General features: G+C 44.4%; 1 protein-coding gene across 1 annotated transcript in view; it reads right to left on the bottom strand.

Moving 5' to 3' along the window:
- Positions 1 to 18,450: 18,450 nt before the first annotated feature.
- CAPN1 (calpain 1) overlaps positions 18,451 to 20,013 on the bottom strand; it is an 82,045-nt gene continuing 80,482 nt past the window's right edge. The window contains exon 22 of the mRNA XM_056526948.1: positions 18,451 to 19,591. Within this exon, the coding sequence (XP_056382923.1) occupies positions 19,565 to 19,591 (27 nt within the window). The 3' untranslated portion in view covers positions 18,451 to 19,564. The remainder of the gene's footprint in view (positions 19,592 to 20,013) is intronic.

Genomic DNA, 20,013 nt, shown 5'->3' with positions numbered 1-20,013 from the left:
CAAGGGAGGTAAGTGGACGTCTTCTGTAAACACTATGTATAGCTATCTGAAGATAGCTGTATTTACTGTATACCGCTCAAAGGGACTATAGGAGCAGGGAGTCCTGTCAGTCTGGTGACAAGATTCCTGGCTCCTGTATAGTATACACGGGTACACTATTCCCCCCTGTATACTATACGGCCGGGTAGGTGAGTATTGATGCTATATATCACTCCTCATCTGCTTACACTCTGTGGACCGGGTGCTCAGCATCCAACCCACTCAGTGGTACCTGAAGACAGTGAGAAAACTGCCACAGAGGACAAAACTTGCTGTTTTACACCAGGAAAAAATTCCAGAAAAACTGCCAAAATGCAGGAAAAAGCTGTGGCAGTTTTGCTGGCGTTTTTTTAGGTGTTAAAAAAAAAACAAGTGGAAACCTAGCCTAAGGGTTTAGGAGAAAACATTTCAGCATCTTGTATTGTCCTAGTCAAAGCCAAGACCTAATAACTGCAGGACAACCATGCAACCCAACTTACTCAAAAACAGTAGGACTAAGGTATTGCCTTTCTGGAGAATTATACTTATATATGTAAATGTTTCTGTTTTCTATCTTACCTTATGTTTGTGCCACAATATTTTACTTGAAGATGCTTATGGGATTAAAGGAGCAGCTTTCCTGTTATTGATGCATTTAGCTCTGCTACATCTGTATGTTCATGTAACACCTTGTGCGGTTCATGTTAACTTGCTGTACTTCATATAGAACGTACTGATAATGGTACAAGGCACCTGACTGGATAAAGCTGGCTTGAAATGGGCACATGTCGTACTCACATTCATTACTTGGCTCATAGACTGGCATAGTCATTTGTGTCTCTTGCACTAAATTATTGTGATTCTGGCAACCAATGAAAAGAAGCATTGATGAAACCAGAACAATGAATTCCTTCAGGACAATTGTTGGATGTGAATTGTCTTTATACGTTTAGTGTTTGTTTAGAAATTGCTTAGATATTCATTGAACCTGAACATTAAAAGCTGTCTTTTATTATAGGCTTGGTTAATCTGGTGAAAACTGGTTACATTGCAAAATGAACATTAAAAAGCATAAAAGGAATGTGAGAAACAAAGAATAATGTCCTGCGCGAACTCCCGTTCCAACGATGCAAATTTATTGAAATTCACCTGAGGTACATAGACAGTGTGATAATGTCATGTGTATTGATTGCAGAATTATGTATGTGTATTGATTGCAGATTATGTGCAAACTAATGAGCATGGTGTTATGTGTGGGAATGGAAGTCAGAAAGGAAGAGTTGGAAATTTAGTGAGGGAGCTAGTACCACTGGGGGACTTACCTTCAAGGACCTTGTGTTTTCCTCAGAATTACAGGAATTACATAATGAATCTAACACCATTGATGCTCCTATGTTTCTCACCCTGAATCCCGGATTTTATCCCATAGCTTTGCGCACTCCCACACTCAATAATTTTCAGGGGGCGGTGGAGTGGGAACTTATGGATCTAGCCTGAAATTTACCCAATATGAAATCCAATAACACTGCAAGAAAAGAGGGCTTTGGAGGAGATAGCGGATATGGAGGACATAGTAGTCCACCAAGCGGACAAAGGGGGAGCGGTCGTCATCTCGGATAGGGGCTTGTATAGTAAACTGAATTTAGCCATGCTACAGGATATTGAGACATACAGGCCCCTAACAAGAGACCCAACTCCAGCGTTTAAGAAAGATCTAGCACTCCTTGTAGACTTGGGAAAATGGTTTCCTTACTAGGAAACAGGCTGAATTTCTAGTCATTGATAATCCTACTATACCTATTTTTCATTCTTTACCCATAGTCCCATAGTCCACAAGGAGTGCTTTCCACCCCCCTTTAGACCCATAGTCGTTAAACAAAAGAATGTGTTGCTGGGTAGATGCGACCAAATCCCCGGGTATATTAAATATACTGGCTAGGGCTGAGAGAATAGAATCTGACGACTCTGAATTCGTTAAAATTTCAGGAAAAATTTGATTTGCAATGAATGCGAATATCGCCGAGATTCGATTGTGCAAATCACTTCATTAAACTCCATTTAGTGCGGTCCAGAGTCCAGGCTCCATCAGCGTTCTATTGCAGAGAGGGAAAGAGAGCAGTGTGTTGCACAGAAAAGCTTTTTTACAGCAGCGATTCACCTCAAGCCCAAATCCAGCCTAGAACACTGATAGGGAAGGGAGTAAGACTGAGAGAAAGAGTGCAATTTTGGATGTAGTACACAGCGACTGTGTACTGCAGGACTGTTGTGTACAACAACTGAAAAGCTAATAGTAGCCATCCAGATAGGGTGAGCAGAGCACTAAAAGCGTATTGTGTACCATTTTGCTCCTGTTAAAGTCTTAAGGGCCTAAATACTGTGAAAAAACAGGCAAAAGTACACACCTGATGGTGTTGTAGACAAATACTGTTTTAAGCGTACTGGAGCGCATTGTCCTCCCCTCATAAGTGCATACCACATACATTCATCTAAGTGGTGTACCATTTTGTTCCTGTTCAAGTCTTAAGAACCTAGATACTGTGAAAGGCCAGCCAAAAGTACACACCTGCTGGTGTTGTAGACAAATACTGTTTTAAGCATAGTGGAGCGTATTGTACTCCCCTCATATACGCACTAAGTATGTCAGGCAGAGATGTGTCAGAACGTGCATAGAGGAGTGTCAAAGGCCTAAATTCATATAAAACACACGTAGCAAAGTCTGCCTGAATTCACACAGTACTGTGCAGTATCCCACAAAGGAGCTCCACTCCTCCCTTTAGACCAACTTTAAATAACACACAGAGTATTAAGCAATGTCCATGATTTTAAAAGACCCAGCAGGGTAGTAACTCACAGTTAGAAGCTCGTTTCAGAGATTTTCAAAACTTTTATTTCATAACTTCATTTAAATCTTCTTACAAAGTGGAGCAAAGCTGATAACGGACATATCAGAGCTATTATCTTCCATCTGCTCGACACCTTGGACGCGACGGCGTTTCGGGGACGTGCCCCCTTAGCCATGCGTACCAGGTGTGGAGAGGGGAAGGATTATATAGGAATCCTCGATAAACACCTGTTCACATTAGGTAAGTTAACAACAATAATGAACCGCATGTGAAACACTCTATTCTAGAGACAAATTCACATTAACTCAGGTGTTATCATGTTATAGAAATACTTTAAAACTACATAACTCATTCAAACCATGTGGAAAAATGCTATTTAATTTAGTAGTCCAAAAACATTCTCTTTGTAACAGATATCTTTTGTTAAGATTTTCATTTGCCTGTATGGGAACCTCCTCAAGTATTAACCATTTAAGTGTTGTAATAGAATGATTATATGCGCGGAAATTTCTAGCAACCGTACTCTCTCCAAAACATACTGCCTCCTCCCTTTTTCCGGAACTCAAAAATTTTCTAATAACAGATTTATGTTCAGTTTATGTATCTCAACCAGCAACCCATCTGCCGTCATCGATTGGTTAACACGGTCATCCACTTCATCACAAGTGACATCTGATACCCCCAGTCAACAGTAGGTGGGTTCCTCAGACACAACCCTCAGTTGGCAGGCCCGGGAGCATCCCTGTCCTCCCATTGCCTTTATCCTAAGCTGTTCCCTCCTCCACAGAAGTATCTTATGCTGTGGTTTCAGCTCCAATATTTATTGAGGACAATCTAGAACACAGTCAGCAGCTACTGCCCAGCCAAGAAGTGGAGGAGACATTGGCCGCTTCCTCTGCTAGGTGGGCAAGTTGTTATGAGGAGAGTGGCGTGGGAGGCAGTGTTGCCAGGGTTCAGAGTCCTGAAGCAGACACTGTTGAGGAACCTGAGGAGGACATCAATGACGTGCAGACAACTCGATGATGATGAAGCAAATCGCACTTGGGAGCTGGGTGCAGAAAGGGCTTCATCATCATCTGGAGAAGAGGGTTGCAGATTGCCAGCAAGGTGGTAGCATGGTTGGCAGTCAGCATGGTGACAGTAGTGGAAAGTCTGGAGCCAAACATGCCCGGCATAGACCACCTGCTTCGTGGCAGCCTACCTTCCCGGGAGGTAGTGGAACAGGGGTTCCTGGAGTCAGCAGCAGTAGCAGTCAATCAGTGCAGACTGTTGGTGGGAAAATCAGCGACTCAGTGGTGTGGCAGTTTTTCATTAAGCATCCGGAGGATGTTAACCTGGCCACATGCAAGATGTGTCGGCAGAAGGTGAAGCGTGGCCAGGGTACCAATGTTGGCACCATGGCCCTGCGTCAACATATGGGAGAACCGTGGCTCCGATGTGGTGGTCCAGCCTACTGCATCACCCAGTGGCATGCCGCTCCCTGTTTCAGCCAGCTAAGGCTCCACCACCTCAGCTGAAGGGAGCTGTGTGTCATACCCAACTTCTATCCCTCCAGATGCTCCTGTTCCTCCTACTTCGAGACAGTCATTCCGCCACTAATCTACCCACTGGGTAAATGTGGTTCCGACACAGCCACAACAGCAACTTGGACAGGTCACGCCACTTCGGCCTCCACGCTCTCAGGCCATTGGTCCTGTGACAGTGTGCGACTCCACCTCCTCATTCTCCACCGTGTCCTCAGCCTCCACTGCACGTAAAAGTCTCAGTGCCCCTCCAGCATACCATGTGTGCAAGTCACGGTGGTGTCACGCTGTTCTTCACATGGTTTGCCTTGGTGAACGGAGTCACACAGGGGAGGAACTGCTAAAAGTCATTCATCAAGAAATCGAATCATGGCTAGCTCCACGAAAACTGGAAATGGGAACCATGGTGACCGACAACGGGAAGAACATCTTGTCTGCACTGCGACAAGGAAGCCTGAGACATGTGCTCTGCATGGCACACGTGTGCAATCTTGTTGTCAAGCGGTTCCTGAAGTGTTCCCCCCATCTGTAAGACATCCTAACAATGGGAAGGAAACTTTGCATGCACTTCAGCCACTCGTACATCGCAAAGCACACCCTACTTGAGCTGCAGCATCAGAAAGGTGTCCCCCAACATAGTCTGATTTGCGACGTTGCCACACGTTGGAATTCCACCCTCCATAGGTTGGACCAACAATACAAACAGAGAAAAGCCATCACCGGTTTCTTGATGATCCAGGTGGATAGGGGGACTTCCGTGTGTAACTTCAATGTCAACCATTGGCAGTTCATACGTGACACCTCCAGTTTGCTCAGGCCTTTTGAGGAAGCCACATTATTAGTCAGTCGCCATTTACTACAACACGTGTTGGAAATGATGGCTGGTCAGGACACTGGAGACGTAGCGCCTACATCTGATGGCCACATGAGCTCTGTGGGGGCTGAACTGGAGGAGGAGGGGAGGGGCACAGTGGAGCACAGTTTAGGTTTCGCGAGATGGGCGGTTTTTCTAGTCATCTGACAGGAGAGGAGGAGCAGGCACAGCTAGAGGGTTATGAGGAAGGCGAGACAGAGGACCTAGACACACCGTGGCAGTATGCAGTGGAGATGGAGGCAGGGAGTCCCTCCGAGTCACTTGCACAAATGGCATGATGCATGCTCACTTGCTTACGTAGTGACTGCCAAATTGTCACCATTCGGCAGCGGGATGACTTCTGTCTCTCCACCTTACTGGACCCTCGCTACTGGCACAAAACGGGGGCTTTTTTTACACCCACTGAGAGGGAGGACAAACTGACCTGCTACAGAGACATCCTACATAATCAGTTGGCCGATACCTATCTGCACCATCATCCATCCCCTCGCAGGTCTGACTCGGGGGGCCCTCAGTGCTCACTTTCCACTGCAATGGCTGCTGGGGAGGGGTGGGGTGGCAGGAACAGTACCAGCTCTATCAGCAGCAGCCTGAGTCTACAGTCGCTGATGAGTACCTTTCTTCACCCGCATAGTGATGTAACTCATCTGCAGCGGGTAGATCTGGAGCAGGACCTGAACCAGCTGGTGGTGACATACCTGGGCATGACCATGCCAACACACCTTGAAGATCCGCTAGACTTCTGGACAGCCAAACTTTATTTGTGGCTGCAACTAGTAGAGTTTGACCTGGAAAAGCTCTCCTGCCTGGCTAGTAGTGTGCCATCAGAGCGGGTGTTTAGTGTGGCGGTGGCCACAGTAACCCAGAGGAGAGTTTGTCTGTGCACGAAAAATGTGGAGCGACTGACCTTTGTGAAGATGAATCAGGCATGGATCAGCCAGGATTTCCACCCACCAATGCCTGATGCATCAGAGTAGATTGACCATGGTGCTACACCAACACTTCACAAATATGGATAGTGCAAAACATATTTAAGACGCTGCTCCCCAGTTACAGACATTCCTCCGCATCAGTTCACAGGTAAGTATGGAGGATATGCATTAGCTAAAACGTAACTTTTCTTAGGATAAAATATATGTACCCCAAAGTTTTTTTAAATCATACAAGAGTAAAGGTGTGCAAAAAACACCATGTGGCGCCTACACCACCAAGTATTGATGTGATGCAAAGACAACTAAAAGGTGGAAGGGAACAACGTATGGTCCATTATATCCGGTGGAGGTAAAAACTTCCCCTGTAAGGCCCTACTCTTGTATTGTTAATTCCCTTCTTGACAAGTGTCACTCGCCCTAAAAAGGGCGGCCCCACACAGGAAACTCTCCCTATTTCCACCTACAAACACTTAGGTGGAAATAGGGAGAGGTTCCTGTGTGGGGCCGCCCTTTTTAGGGCAAGTAACTCTTGCCAAGAAGGGAATTAATAATGGCCATACAGTATGGCCATACAGGGGAAGTTTTTACCCCACCGGTTAAAATGGACCATACGTTGTTCCCTTCCACCTTTTAGAGGTCTTTGCATCACATCAATACTTGGTAGTGTAAGTGGCACATGGTGTTTTTTTCAACTCCTTTCCTTTTGTTCAATTTGAAAAAGATTTTGGGTACATATATTTTATCATAAGAATATTATTAAAAGTTACGTTTTACGTTATGCATATCCTCAATACTTACTTGTGAATATAATATAAAAACAAAATCAGAGAGAGCCCAACTACGTGCCGTTAATCCCCTAGGGAACAAGTTAAGTGGTGTAATGGAGTACGCTCACCTATTTGTGTTGTACTATGAGCCCAACACCATCATGCGCTTGTAGCCAACAGCGTGACTAAGAGGTGTGGAGTTCAGCCGACATCAGATCCCGTCCTTCCGAAGGTCAGAAATAAGGATTCTGTGGGCAAAGCTGGAAGATGATGTCCTCAGGCGCTCTCCAGGACGGTTAACAAACTTAACCGAAAACGGACCAATAAAATAATAGAGGTTGATTTGATAAAATACAACCGGACAATGCGTTTCGAGGGGCGGGACCCCCTCTTCCTAAGGTCTACTGATTGGATAACAGAGAGAGTGACTGTTTTTATACCGTAATAGCCCACAAAAATCACCTGTCCATCTCGAACAGGTGTGTCAGAATAACAGCAAGAACGGTTCATAATACATAAATACACCACATAGATATATGTACAACCTGATAAGACAGAATAAACATACATACATTTCAGTAAAAATCTTAATAAATATATATATATATATATATATATGTACATATCGTGCTGTAATTTTCTTTGTACCATTGGCTATGAGATAGGTGTGATGCAGCTTCGTCTGAAAATCTGGATACTATTTGTATTCAGGGTGGGAAGCTGCCTTCTAGTTTCATATGTCTGGAAACCAGCCCGCCTAAGCAAGTGCTGGTCCCGTAAAAAATGGGAGACCGCTAGGCAAATAGAAGTCCGGCGTGCAGTGTGACAGACCTGCTCTGTCTCGTATTGCTGGCTCTTCGGCCATGTAATGTAGCGTAAGGGACAGACTTTTGTATGTGGGACTATTTGGAAGGTTAGCTCCAAATGTAAAATGTAAAAAAGAAAATATAGTAAACTGTGGGGGCAGATCCGGTTATAAAAATGCATTGGTAGAACCCGTAAAACCAGAGGCAAAGTTGCCCATAGCAACCAATCGGATCGCTTCTTTCATTTTGCATAAGCCTTGTTAAGAAAGTAAGAAGAAAGCTGATTGGTTGCTATGGGCAACTGGGCAACTTTGCCTCTGCACAGGTTTTGATAAATCTCCCATATTGTGTATTAAAAAAATGGTAATGTTAATCACCAGGCTGAGAGTGGGGAGGGGAAATACAATTTCTGTGGTACCCAACAGTATTGCCTAGTGAACAAGCTCCAAGTGGAGGTTACAATTCGGTGTTTAAAAAGGGATGTAAAGAGAGTAGCTGGTTCAAAAAAAAATGTTGCAGAGGAGATGTTGTTTGACAAATTTAAAACATCAGCTGTATTGATGTGCTGATGGAGAGCAGAAAAAATAAAAAAAAAAAAATAAAAATATATATATATATATATATATATATATATATATTGTCTGTATTAGGCCCCTTTCACACCATAAAGTTGTTCCGTTAGAAGATTCGTTATAATCATCCATTAGAAAAGCCTTAAAAACGGATGTTAAACGTCCATCACAAAATCCCATTTAAGTCTTTGGGATTTTTTGATTATCCGTTATGACCCATTATAGCCCATCATAAACAACGGACGTTATTTTTAACATTGAAGTCTATGGCAAACGGATGAGCCCTTTATGTCATCCATTTGCACCTGGTTTATAATATCCATTATTACTTCTGAGCATGCTCAGAAGAGGTGACATCAGCCGACTCCTGCAGTGCTGAGGGACTACTACTACTCCCATCATGGAACAGACTTGTTTCCATGATGGGTGTAGTAGTAGTCCTGGCTGTGGTCTCGTTAGGCTGTTGCCACCTCCAGGCTCGGGCATTCAGCCACTATATGGTCTCCTCATGCTGCCGCCACCTCCCTGCTGTGTCATTCAGCCAATATATGGTCTCCTCATACTGATGCCACCTCCAGGCTCAGTCATTGTGCCGCACTGTGACAGTGATTCTAATAGCGATGCCTCTAATCTGCATGTCATACTGAATAACAATATTATTTCACTAATTCAGCACACACCCTATGCGTGTTACAGCAAGTGTTCTACACCTCTATTGAGGCTCTCTGTAGGCCAGAAATAGCCGTTTTTAATACAGATTTGCCGCAAATAAATTTTTGGGGAAAATTTGACGAATCGTCAAAATCCAATTTTTCAAAAATTCGCTCATCTCTTATTCTGGCCATGTGCTAAAAATGATGATGTTTTTTGGCATGATGGACTTATGTGAATGACTGTAGATGTTGCATCGCTGTACTCTGTAATTCCCCACCCGCTGGCCACACATGCTCTAACCTGGTTTCTGGAAACTTATTCCAACAGCTTGAGGGAATACATTCTCCAGGTCATGGAATTTTTACTCCACCACAACTTTTTTATGTTTAATCAGAAGTTCTTTCTCCAAATCACTGGAGGTTCGATGGGGGCGAAGTTCTCCCCCTCTCTTGCCAACATCTATATGATCTCTTGCCCCCCCCCAGTAATCCATTTTTTTCATCAATTTACTGGTATGGTCGCTACGTAGACAACCTCCTGCTTATTTTGGGGTCGGAGGTAGTGACCATACCAGGCTTCATTGAGTACCTCAATGATAATTCCTGTAACCTGAGGATTACAGTTTCTCATGAAGCTAAGTTGGTTGCTTTTCTAGATTTGGGTTTGCAGGGTGACACGGAAACAAAACAAGTTATTACCTCTACTCATAGGAAAAGCATGGCAGTGAATTCTATACTCCATGCATCATCGTGTCACCCGGCACACGTTACTAGAAATCTGCCAACTGGAGAAATGATCAGAGTCCGCAGGAATTGTTCTGCGGACTCCGACTTTGAGATGGAGGCAGCACGAATAGGGCAGCATTTACGATCTCATGGATATTCCTGGTGGGATATTGCTAGAGGGAAAGAAATTGCGTCCCCAAAAAAATCGCAGTACACTTATTACATCCAACCCCCCCCCCCCTGACCTCAGACGGATTTGTCACCAATTATTTTTTCTACTCAGTTTAGCAGTGAATTTAAAAACATTTGTAACATATGACATAAATATATGCCTTTAATTATGAGTCATTCAGCATTTAGGGATGTGTTCACACATGGTTATAAATGTATTTCAAAAAGGGCCCCGACCATTGGCCAGAAACATTTCTCCAAGTTTGTTTGTGGAACACACCGGTAATCAAAACCCTACTTGGCTGCGCCATTTGGACACACAAAATGCATATGTTGCAATGTAATGTTCAATTCCACATTTGTGAAATTCTCATCAAATGGGAGGTTCACAAAATCAAGCAGTACGTAAACTGCAACACATGGTTTGGAGTTTATGTATTTACGTGCCGTGAGTGTGAACTGCAGTATGTCGGGTGTACTTAGAACCCTATAAAGGTTTGAGTAAGAAAACATTTATCTGAAATACCGCACTTCAACTCACGACACGTATCTATGGTGTCCAGACACTGTACAGAGAAGCATGCGGGAAGCATCGCATCTCTCATGTTACAGGGACTGGAGAGGATCATAATCCCCGTTAGATGGGGAAATATGAAACAGAAATTATAAGACCGTAAGGTCTACTGGATCCTCAAACTTGAAAGCAGTACACCAAGGGGTCTAACCAAAAGACTGGATACCATCCTACATTATTAAAGGAGTAAATATTTACTGATAGCCTCCCTGGTGCTGTTATTTCTTACATTTACTAGCAGTGGTATTATTCAATTTTTTACTCATTTTCTATGTAGTTCTGTGAATTCCCTCTGGCTCACTCTACTACTTTTTAGTTATTCACATTTTATTGTGGCAATTGGGATCTGATGTGGTGTACACACAGGTATATTATTGTTGCTCTTCTATGTTTGCGCCACATTCGTCCCCAAAAATCCCAGAGTTTTTAGAATTATGTTCACACAATACAGTGACCCCCGACATACGATCATTTCAACATATGATGGCCTCTCAGAGGCCATCGCATGTTGAAGGCAGCATCAACATGCCATGCTTTTGTATATCGGGGCCATCGCATAAACGGCTATCCGGCAATGCAGACTGCTTCAGCTGCCACCGGATAGCCGTTTACAGTGCCCCATGTGGTCCGCTGACAAACACTCACCTGTCCACGGGGCTCCGGCGCATCCTCTTCAGGCTCCCATGCATGGTCGGCGCTCTCCATCATCGCCATCATGTCGCCGCGCACGCCGTCCCGTCATCCAATAGGAGCGGCGTGTGTAGCAACGAGATGGCGGCGACGGAGAGCGAGGATGCCGGGGAAGAAGAGGCCTTGCCGGAGCATCGGGGACACCACGGGGATGCGGCGACAGCGATGGAAGGCGACATCCAGGGCAGCGGTGATGGTCCGGAGCGGCGGGGACACGTGAGTATAACCTCCAATACCAGTGGTCTTCAACCTGCGGACCTCCAGATGTTGCAAAACTACAACTCCCAGCATACCCGGACAGCTGTTGGCTGTCCGGGCAGTGGCGTTGCTAGGGTTGGTGTCACCCGGTGCGGTAGAAAATGGTGTCACCCCATACCTACCCCCCCCCCCCTCAGTAAGTTTTTAGCCTGTTGTGACAGACACCACTGTTGTAGCGCATTGTGAGAAATTCCAGTATAATAATCAGATATACCAGTTGCCACAGAATGGGAAAGTGTTAAAGAAGTTTTCACCATTGAAATATACAGCTCCCAGAATTACTTAAAGGGGTACTCCACTGGAAAACATTTACTTTTATATCAACTGGTGCCAGAAAGTTAAACAGATTTTTAAATTACTTCTATTTAAAATCTTAATACTTACAGTACTTATAAGCTGGTGTATGCTCCACAGGAAGTTGTGTAGTTCTTTCCAGTCTGACCACAGTGCTATTTGCTGACACCTCTGTCCATGTCAGGAACTGTCCAGAGCAGGATAGGTTTGCTATGGGGATTTGCTCCTACTATGGACAGTTCTTGACATGGACAGAGGTGTCAGCACAGAGCACTGTGGTCAGACAGAAAATAAATTAAAAAGGAAAATAACTTCCTGTGAATCGCTTATACAGCAGCTAATAAGTACTGGAAGGATTAAGATTTTTAAATAGAAGTAATTTACAAATCTGTTTAACTTTGTAGCACCAGCTGATTAAAAAAAAATGTTTTCCAGTAGAGTACCCCTTTGAGCAGTGGTGAGGTTATGCTGGGAGTTGTAGTTTCACTGACCTAACTGTAGAACTGACAAGTGACTACAGCTCTGATGTAGAGAGGAGAATGTACAATGGTATCAGTGACTACAGGTGACATCTTCTCTATAGTGAGGAGAATACACAATATCTGACTACAGGTGACGTCTTCTCTATAGTGAGGAGAATACACAATGACATCAGTGACTACAGGTGACGTCTTCTCTATAGTGAGGAGAATACACAATGATATCGGTGATTACAGGTGACGTCTCCTCTATAGTGAGGAGAATACACAATGATATCAGTGACTACAGGTGACGTCTTCTCTATAGTGTGGAGAATACACAATGATATCAGTGATTACAGGTGACGTCTTCTTTATAGTGAGGAGAATACACAATGATATCAGTGACTACAGGTGACGTCTTCTCTATAGTGAGGAGAATACACAATATCAGTGATTACAGGTGACGTCTTCTCTATAGTGAGGCGAATACACAATGATATCAATGACTACAGATGACGTCTTCTCTATAGTGAGGAGAATACACAATGATATCAGTGACTACAGGTGACGTCTTTTCTATAGTGAGGAGAATACACAATGATATCAGTGATTACAGGTGACGTCTTCTCTATAGTGAGGAGAATGTACAATGATATCAGTGACTACAGGTGACGTCTTCTCTATAGTCTTCCCTTATCTAATTCAGATGGTACATACCGCCAGGACTTGTTCCAGCTAAAACTTCTGTCTGTAGAATGTGACGCCCACACGTCTCCTCACTATGTCAGCGCATTCTCATCCTCTATATGAAAACAATTATTATTATAAACCTGAGAGACACTGTATCTTCTAAATATAATACTACTATACACTATACTCTTTGATTATAAACCTTCCATACACTGTACCCTCTGAATATAATACTACCACACACTGTACATTCTGAATATAATACCAACACATACTGTACCCTCTGAATATAAATCTGCCACATACTGTACCCCTGAATATAATACCGCCACACACTGTACCTACTGAATATAATACTACCACATACTGTACCCTCTGAATATAATACTACCACAAACTGCGCCCTCTGAATATAAATCTGCCACATACTGTACCCTCTGAATATAAATCTGCCACATACTGTACCCTCTGAATATAAATCTGCCACATACTGTACCCCTGAATATAAATCTGTCACATACTGTACCCCTGAATATAAATTTGCCACATATTGTACCCCTGAATATAATACCGCCACATACTGTACCCTCTGAATATAATACTACCACCCACTGCGCCCTCTGAATATAATAATTAGAGATGAGCAAACTACAGTAAATTCAACTCGTCACAAACTTCTCTGCTCGGCAGTTGATAACTTTTCCTGCATAAATTAGTTCAGCTTTCAGGTGCTCCCGTGGGCTGGAAAAGGTGGATACAGTCCTAGGAGACTCTTTCCTAGGAATGTATCCACCTTTCCCAGCCCACCGGAGCACCTGAAGGCTGAACTAATTTACGCAGGATAAGTCATCAACTGCCGAGCCGAGAAGTTTGTGACGAATCGAATTTACTGCAAGTTCGCTCATCTCTAATAATACTACCACAAACTGCGCCCTCTGAATATAATACTACCACAAACTGCGCCCTCTGAATATAATACTACCACAAACTGCGCCCTCTGAATATAATACTACCACACACTGTACCCTCTGAATATAATACTACCACAAACTGCGCCCTCTGAATATAACGTTGCCATACAGTGCACCCTCTGAATATAATACCACAACCGCAGTAACACCCCTCAACATCCGTTAGCTGATGCTATTACCACGGGAGGGGGGTATTGGTGGTGTTGCTAGTGGATGATGGGGGTGCTACTACTCGGGGGGTGTTGCTGGAGGATGATGAGGGTGCTACTAGCCATCCCCCCTGGCAGTATCATCCCCATCATCCATCGGCAGGATCATCCTCCTGGCAGGAGCACCGCCATCATCCACCATCAGGATCTGCTGATGGAGGTGCTGCTGGGGGGGGGGGGGGTGTTGCTGGTGGATGATGAGGGTGCTACTGCCAGGGGGGGAGCATTAGGTAGGCAGCAGTTCCCCCACATTAGGTAGGTCGCAGTTTCCCCACATTAGGTAGCATCTATTCCCATTAGGTAGCATCTATTCCCCACATTAGGCAGCATAGATTCCCCACATTTGGTACCAGTTCCCCCACATTAGGTAGGTACCAGTTACCCTACATTAGGTAGCAATTTCCCCACATTAGGTAGCACAGATTCCCCACATTAGGTAGCAATTTCCCCACATTAGGTAGCACAGATTCCCCACATAAGGTAGCATAGACTCCCCACACTTGGTAGTAGTTTCCCCACATTAGGCCGCAGGTTCCCTTGCAGGTTCCCCACAATAGATTGCTGGTTATACCACCCCCCCCCCCCCCCCCACACACACACACACAAAAAAACACATACAATACAGAGAGACTCACACACAAACACACACACACACAGTCAGAGAGACACACACTCACAGTCACACACACATGCACACAGTCACACACACACACAGAGTCACAGAGTCACACACACACAGAGTCTCACACACACAAACATAGATAGAGACAGACACACACACTCACCCATCCAGCGCAGCGCTCCTTCTCACCGGGCGCCGTGCGAGTGACGTAACTGACGTCCTCCTGCGCGGCCATACGGTGTGACGTCAGGCCGGCGCAGACGTGGGAGCGGAGGCCGGGCACAATGCTGGTGAAGGTGAGGGGGGGTGTGATGATGGACGGGCGCAGAGTGCAGGAGAAAGAGGGGGGTTGCTGATGGACGGGCACACACAGCGCGGGGGGGGGGGGTTGTGCTGACGGATGGGAGGCCGGTCGGGCACAGATGGGGGAGGTGGTGTCTGTGTAGCTGGGGGGGTGCGGCTACGGAGCGTCTTGGTGTCACCCCATTAGGTTGGTGTCACCCGGTGCGGGCCGCACCCCCCGCACCCGGGTCGCAACGCCACTGTGTCCGGGCATGCTGGGTGTTGTAGTTTTGCAACATCTGGTAGTCCGCAGGTTGTAGACCACTGTCCTATACTTTACATTGCACGGATCCCTCAACATACGATGGTTTCAACAAACGATGGTCCATTTGGAACGAATTACCATCATATGTTGAGGGACCACTGTATATTGAAAACCATCTTGCATTACATCCATTTGCGTTTATTGTCTAGTTGATGGAGGGGATTGAGACCAGTTTATTTTATAAGTATTTACTCTACTTTCCCTGGTCTAGATATGCAAATGTTTTGTATCTTTTATATGTTTTTTGTGTTATGTGAATACAATGAAATTGTAAAAGTCTTGGTGTTGCAGGAGGGTCAGGCATAATCAATGGCTCTGGCTCACCTGCATGCAGAGGCTTGGAAAAGGTGAATCATGATTGCACCGCCCAAATGGGAGGAGACACTGTTTCACCTTTCCTATAAAAGATTCATTTGTACTCTCACAACTTGTATGACTGTGTTCACACTGTATCACCTGTGTTCACACTGTCTATATACCTGAGGTGAATTTCAATAAATTTGCATCGTTGGAACGGGAGTTCGCGCTGGACATTATTATTTGTTTCTGATATCTGCTTTAGTGGAGTCTGCACCAGTCTGTGTGCAACGGGACACGGGGGTGAGCTGAATTCACACACTAACTCTTTAAAATTAATGTGCCATCAGAAAATAACCTATTGCTTAAGTCAAGTATTTATGTTATTAGTAATTAGTATTTTTTATTTGTGTTGATTTATTTTATTTTTTCATTTTGATATTTAACATCTAGATTTTAAAATAATCCTGAAATCTTCGAGTTCCCTTTCTGGCCAATAGGCCTAAATCTAAGCTGAGACCTCCTGTTTGTGATGGTACGCTGGAGGCTGCTGGAAAGTGGTCAGTAAAGCATTATAGTAAAAGGGATTGTCACAATAGGTAAGGCTCAGAGCTCAGCCTCCCCCTCCCTGTGAAATGACCTCTGAAAAGGTCGCAGAATGCTCAGACATGTTTCCCATTCATGTGAATGGGTCAGCTGTCGCCTATGTCCATGGGATTGTCGTAAAGCATCTCTCTAAATGCTGTTTAACTTCAAATAAAGATTTAAAGTTTTTAGGCTGTGTTCACACTTTGAACTGGGTCTGGATGCTAGCAGGTGGGTATTTGGTAGGTAGTGATGTCATCATGTAGTTTAATGGAAGTCATCTGACTCAGGTCTGACCACTTACTCTGACACATTAAGCACTGAGATTTTCTGAAACACATGGATGCAGCTGTGCTGGAGTGAAACAAATTACACGGTAGGACTATCATGATATAGGCAAAAAAAAACTGGAGTGCTTATTTAAGACTGTGTAGTATTCTTGCTACAAAATACTTTAATTTCCCCAATCCAGTAGGTCTGTCTCGGATTTTGGCCCCTGTTATCCCCTTGAACTGGAAAACTGTGGTTCATGTTAAATCTTCATTTTAAAACCCACAAGCACAATGCGTGTGCATGGCCTGTGTGATGTGATGGCAGAAAACCTATGTTTTTTTGTAAATCTATCAATTACTATAATCTAACAATGTACCCATAGGGTTAAAGACATCTGGTTGCATTTAGTCATCCTACCATACATACAAAAAAAAGCGTACCTGTCTTTTCAGGTAACGCTTATCAGCTGTCCTGTGTGAACATGAGGATTAGTACTAGTGCTGGCCATTACATAGACCGGTATTTCCCAAACTGTGCTTTGCAGTGCCTTGGGGGAGCAAAAAGGCTGGCTGGGCCCGTGCCCAAGGGCCCCAATCCAGGAGCACTGCCCGCCCGCAGTAAAAACAAGTGGGCAGGCAGGAAAACAGCAGTGATGGGAGGCAATGGCTCAAACCGCTCCTCCCATTCACTTAAAAGCCTCGACACCCATGCTCTCCTCCTGCCGGGCAGGGGCTCTTGTCCCGGATGAAAAGGATGCCAGATACGGTAATGCCGCAATGACATTCCCAGGGCCGCAATTCCTTGTCAGTCCTCAGGGTGGATCTGCTGAGCTAGGAGGTTAAATCTTCATACTACTATCTTATTATGCTATAGTAGTACTATGTGTGTCATACTTCTACCCCTATTATTGTATACCAGTGCCATGTTTGTTATACTACAACCCCCATTAAATTATAATAATGCTGTGTGTGTCAGCACGGAGCCGTTTATTGATTCGGAACCCTAAGGAGCCCTTAACCGAAAAAAGTTTTGGAAACACTGACATAGCCTGTATATGGCATCTTTAAGCCAATTTCTGCTCCCTAACTTCTATAATGTCTTCCATACATTACACACAGACAGAGGAGGTGGCCCTGCTTTTCTGTGTCTCTATGCACAGCCTAAAAAGCAAAAGCATGGAAGATACGATAAAGAAGTAAAACTGTGAATAAAGCCCTGGGGTGCCCATTTAAAGTGGTACTGTCATAAAAATAAAAAAATAAAAACAAGATTACAGTGGGTTTCAGAACTTTTAGTTTGTGGGAGAGTTTTTTTATGTGACAATAATGCTTTAAGTGTGTACAGATAAAGCTCCACATCCATCTTTGCAGTTACCAGAACTGTAAAGACAAGAGCCAATAGGCATTTGCAAAGTGACCATTTTTGCCTCAAATTGCAGCAAAAATGTCACACACATGATCATCTGTGCTGATCGTGTTACTATTGAAAGACCTGCACATAGAGGTCACATGACCTTAGCAGGTCCCCAAGCCAAAGAGAAGAACAGCTCAGCAACAAAGAAAAAAAGCTCCTGGCTAAGGGTATGGTGTCCATATTATTTTAGGTGTTAGGCCTGGGATCTATATTGATTTACTAGGTCAGGTCTGAGGTCTGTATTTGGAGGGTCAGGTCTGGGGTCTGTATTTTTTATTGAGTCAGGTCTAAGGTTTTAATTAAGGGGGCACGTCTGAGGCCTATGTCATTTTAGGCGTGAAAAAAGTTTTAAACAAACGAGGGAAAATAACTGATTCTTTGTCCCTGGTATAAAAAGGTTAACTACACCTCTGCTGGAAGCAATCACAACCTATGCAGGGCACAATGGGTTGGTACATGACCATAGTCCGTCTTATTTATTCATTACCTATAAAGCGACATATGTATTGTTTCATCATAATGTCGGCTAAAAACTTCAGAAAACTTTTTTAGTTATATAAAAGTCTGTATTGTATAAGCAATGCAATATTCTATATACAGTTCATAAGTATTGCTATCATCTTACAGAATGATTGTCTTTATTTTGACTTTCAAAACCGGTACAAAACAAGAAATGGCAAGTAGTGTAACATAAGACATCTGACCGCTGGCAAGACTCTACCAAGAGCCGGTAAGATATAGGGCATGCCGGAAGGTGCAGCTTAAAGAAAAACTGGCAACTGATTCCCCTGCACCAAACTCAATACATCGGTTTTTAGTGTGGGTGAACCGGATTAAAATGAGATATAGCTTACTCCGAGATATAACTTGATCTGCATTCAGGAGATACGCGTAAGTATTCGGCTCTGTTGCTAATATGCTAATGCTGTCTAACTCCGATCGGTGCCGCCATTCAGGAGATACAAGCAGTATCAGGCTCTTTTGCTAATATGCACATGCTTTCCCTTGCTCCCATATGTCCGACCACCTCATAAATATTCATGGATGACCCTTCACTGATGTGAGGGTCCTATGGGTGGGCCTATAGCAGCAGAGAGGGTGAGGCACGGAAGCTATGTTCTCCTCCTCCAAGGACAGCATTAGGCTCTATTGCTAATATGCTCATGCTTTCCCTTGCTCCCATATGTCCGACCACCTCATAAATATTCATGGATGACCCTTCACCAATGTGAGGGCACTATGGGTGGGCATATAGCAGCAGAGAGGGTGAGGCACGGAAGCTATGTACACCTCCTCCATTGCCCAAAGGACAGCATTAGCATATTAGCAACGGAGCCGAATACTTCCTCGTATCTCCTGAATGCAGATCAAGTTATAGCTTACACCAATCGGAGTAAGGTATATCTCATTTTAATCTAGTTTACCCAAAGTATAACCCTGTGTATTAGGTTTAGTGCAGATGAACCAGCTATCAGGGTTGGAGACCACTGCTCTAAGATCTCTCTCTCTCTGGTGAAAGGGAAGGAAAAAGATGCAAACATGTTGGAGATCTACATATAACGGATTCTGCTGAGACAGTGAGAGGACACGCAGGAGCATATGCAGGAAAGAGATGGCGGAGAGGCACGTCTTCATTCTATTGCTTTGGCACAGGGGCAGCTAGTGAGAAGGCACTTGCACTTGATTATAGGACAGGAGCGTTCAGGGATCCGGCCCATGCAGGACAAGGATTTCATTATGCGAACATAGTCATCTGGAGCCACTGCAATGATATCAGAAACAAGAAGTATTTAGAAGAGCGCAAACACCGGCCATCACTTTGTATATAGGTTGAGAGGCAGAAATGCCTCGGTCAGGCCAATATCATATTTGGTCACTGCTAACCATTCATTTTGCTGTCTGTGGCCAAAGGGATGGCTGGAAGGATTGGAAAACCACAAGAACATGCCTATTCAATCTAGCCGGGCAGAGAATAGACTTGCATTGCGGGGGCGTGGGCGTGACGTCACGGGCCTCCGGCGCTGCACCCGACACTCTAGACCAGTGGTCTTCAACCTGAGGACCTCCAGCTGTTGCAAAACTACAACTCCCAGCATGCCCGGACAGCCGTTGGCTGTCCGGGCATGCTGGGAGTTGTAGTTTTGCAACATCTGGAGGTCCGCAGGTTGAAGACCACTGCTCTAG

Source organism: Hyla sarda, chromosome 6, assembly GCF_029499605.1.
Source record: "Hyla sarda isolate aHylSar1 chromosome 6, aHylSar1.hap1, whole genome shotgun sequence".
Taxonomy (NCBI): Eukaryota; Metazoa; Chordata; class Amphibia; order Anura; family Hylidae; genus Hyla; species Hyla sarda.
The sequence above is the reverse complement of the archived record's forward strand: the minus strand, read 5'-3'. Positions and strand labels throughout refer to the sequence as shown.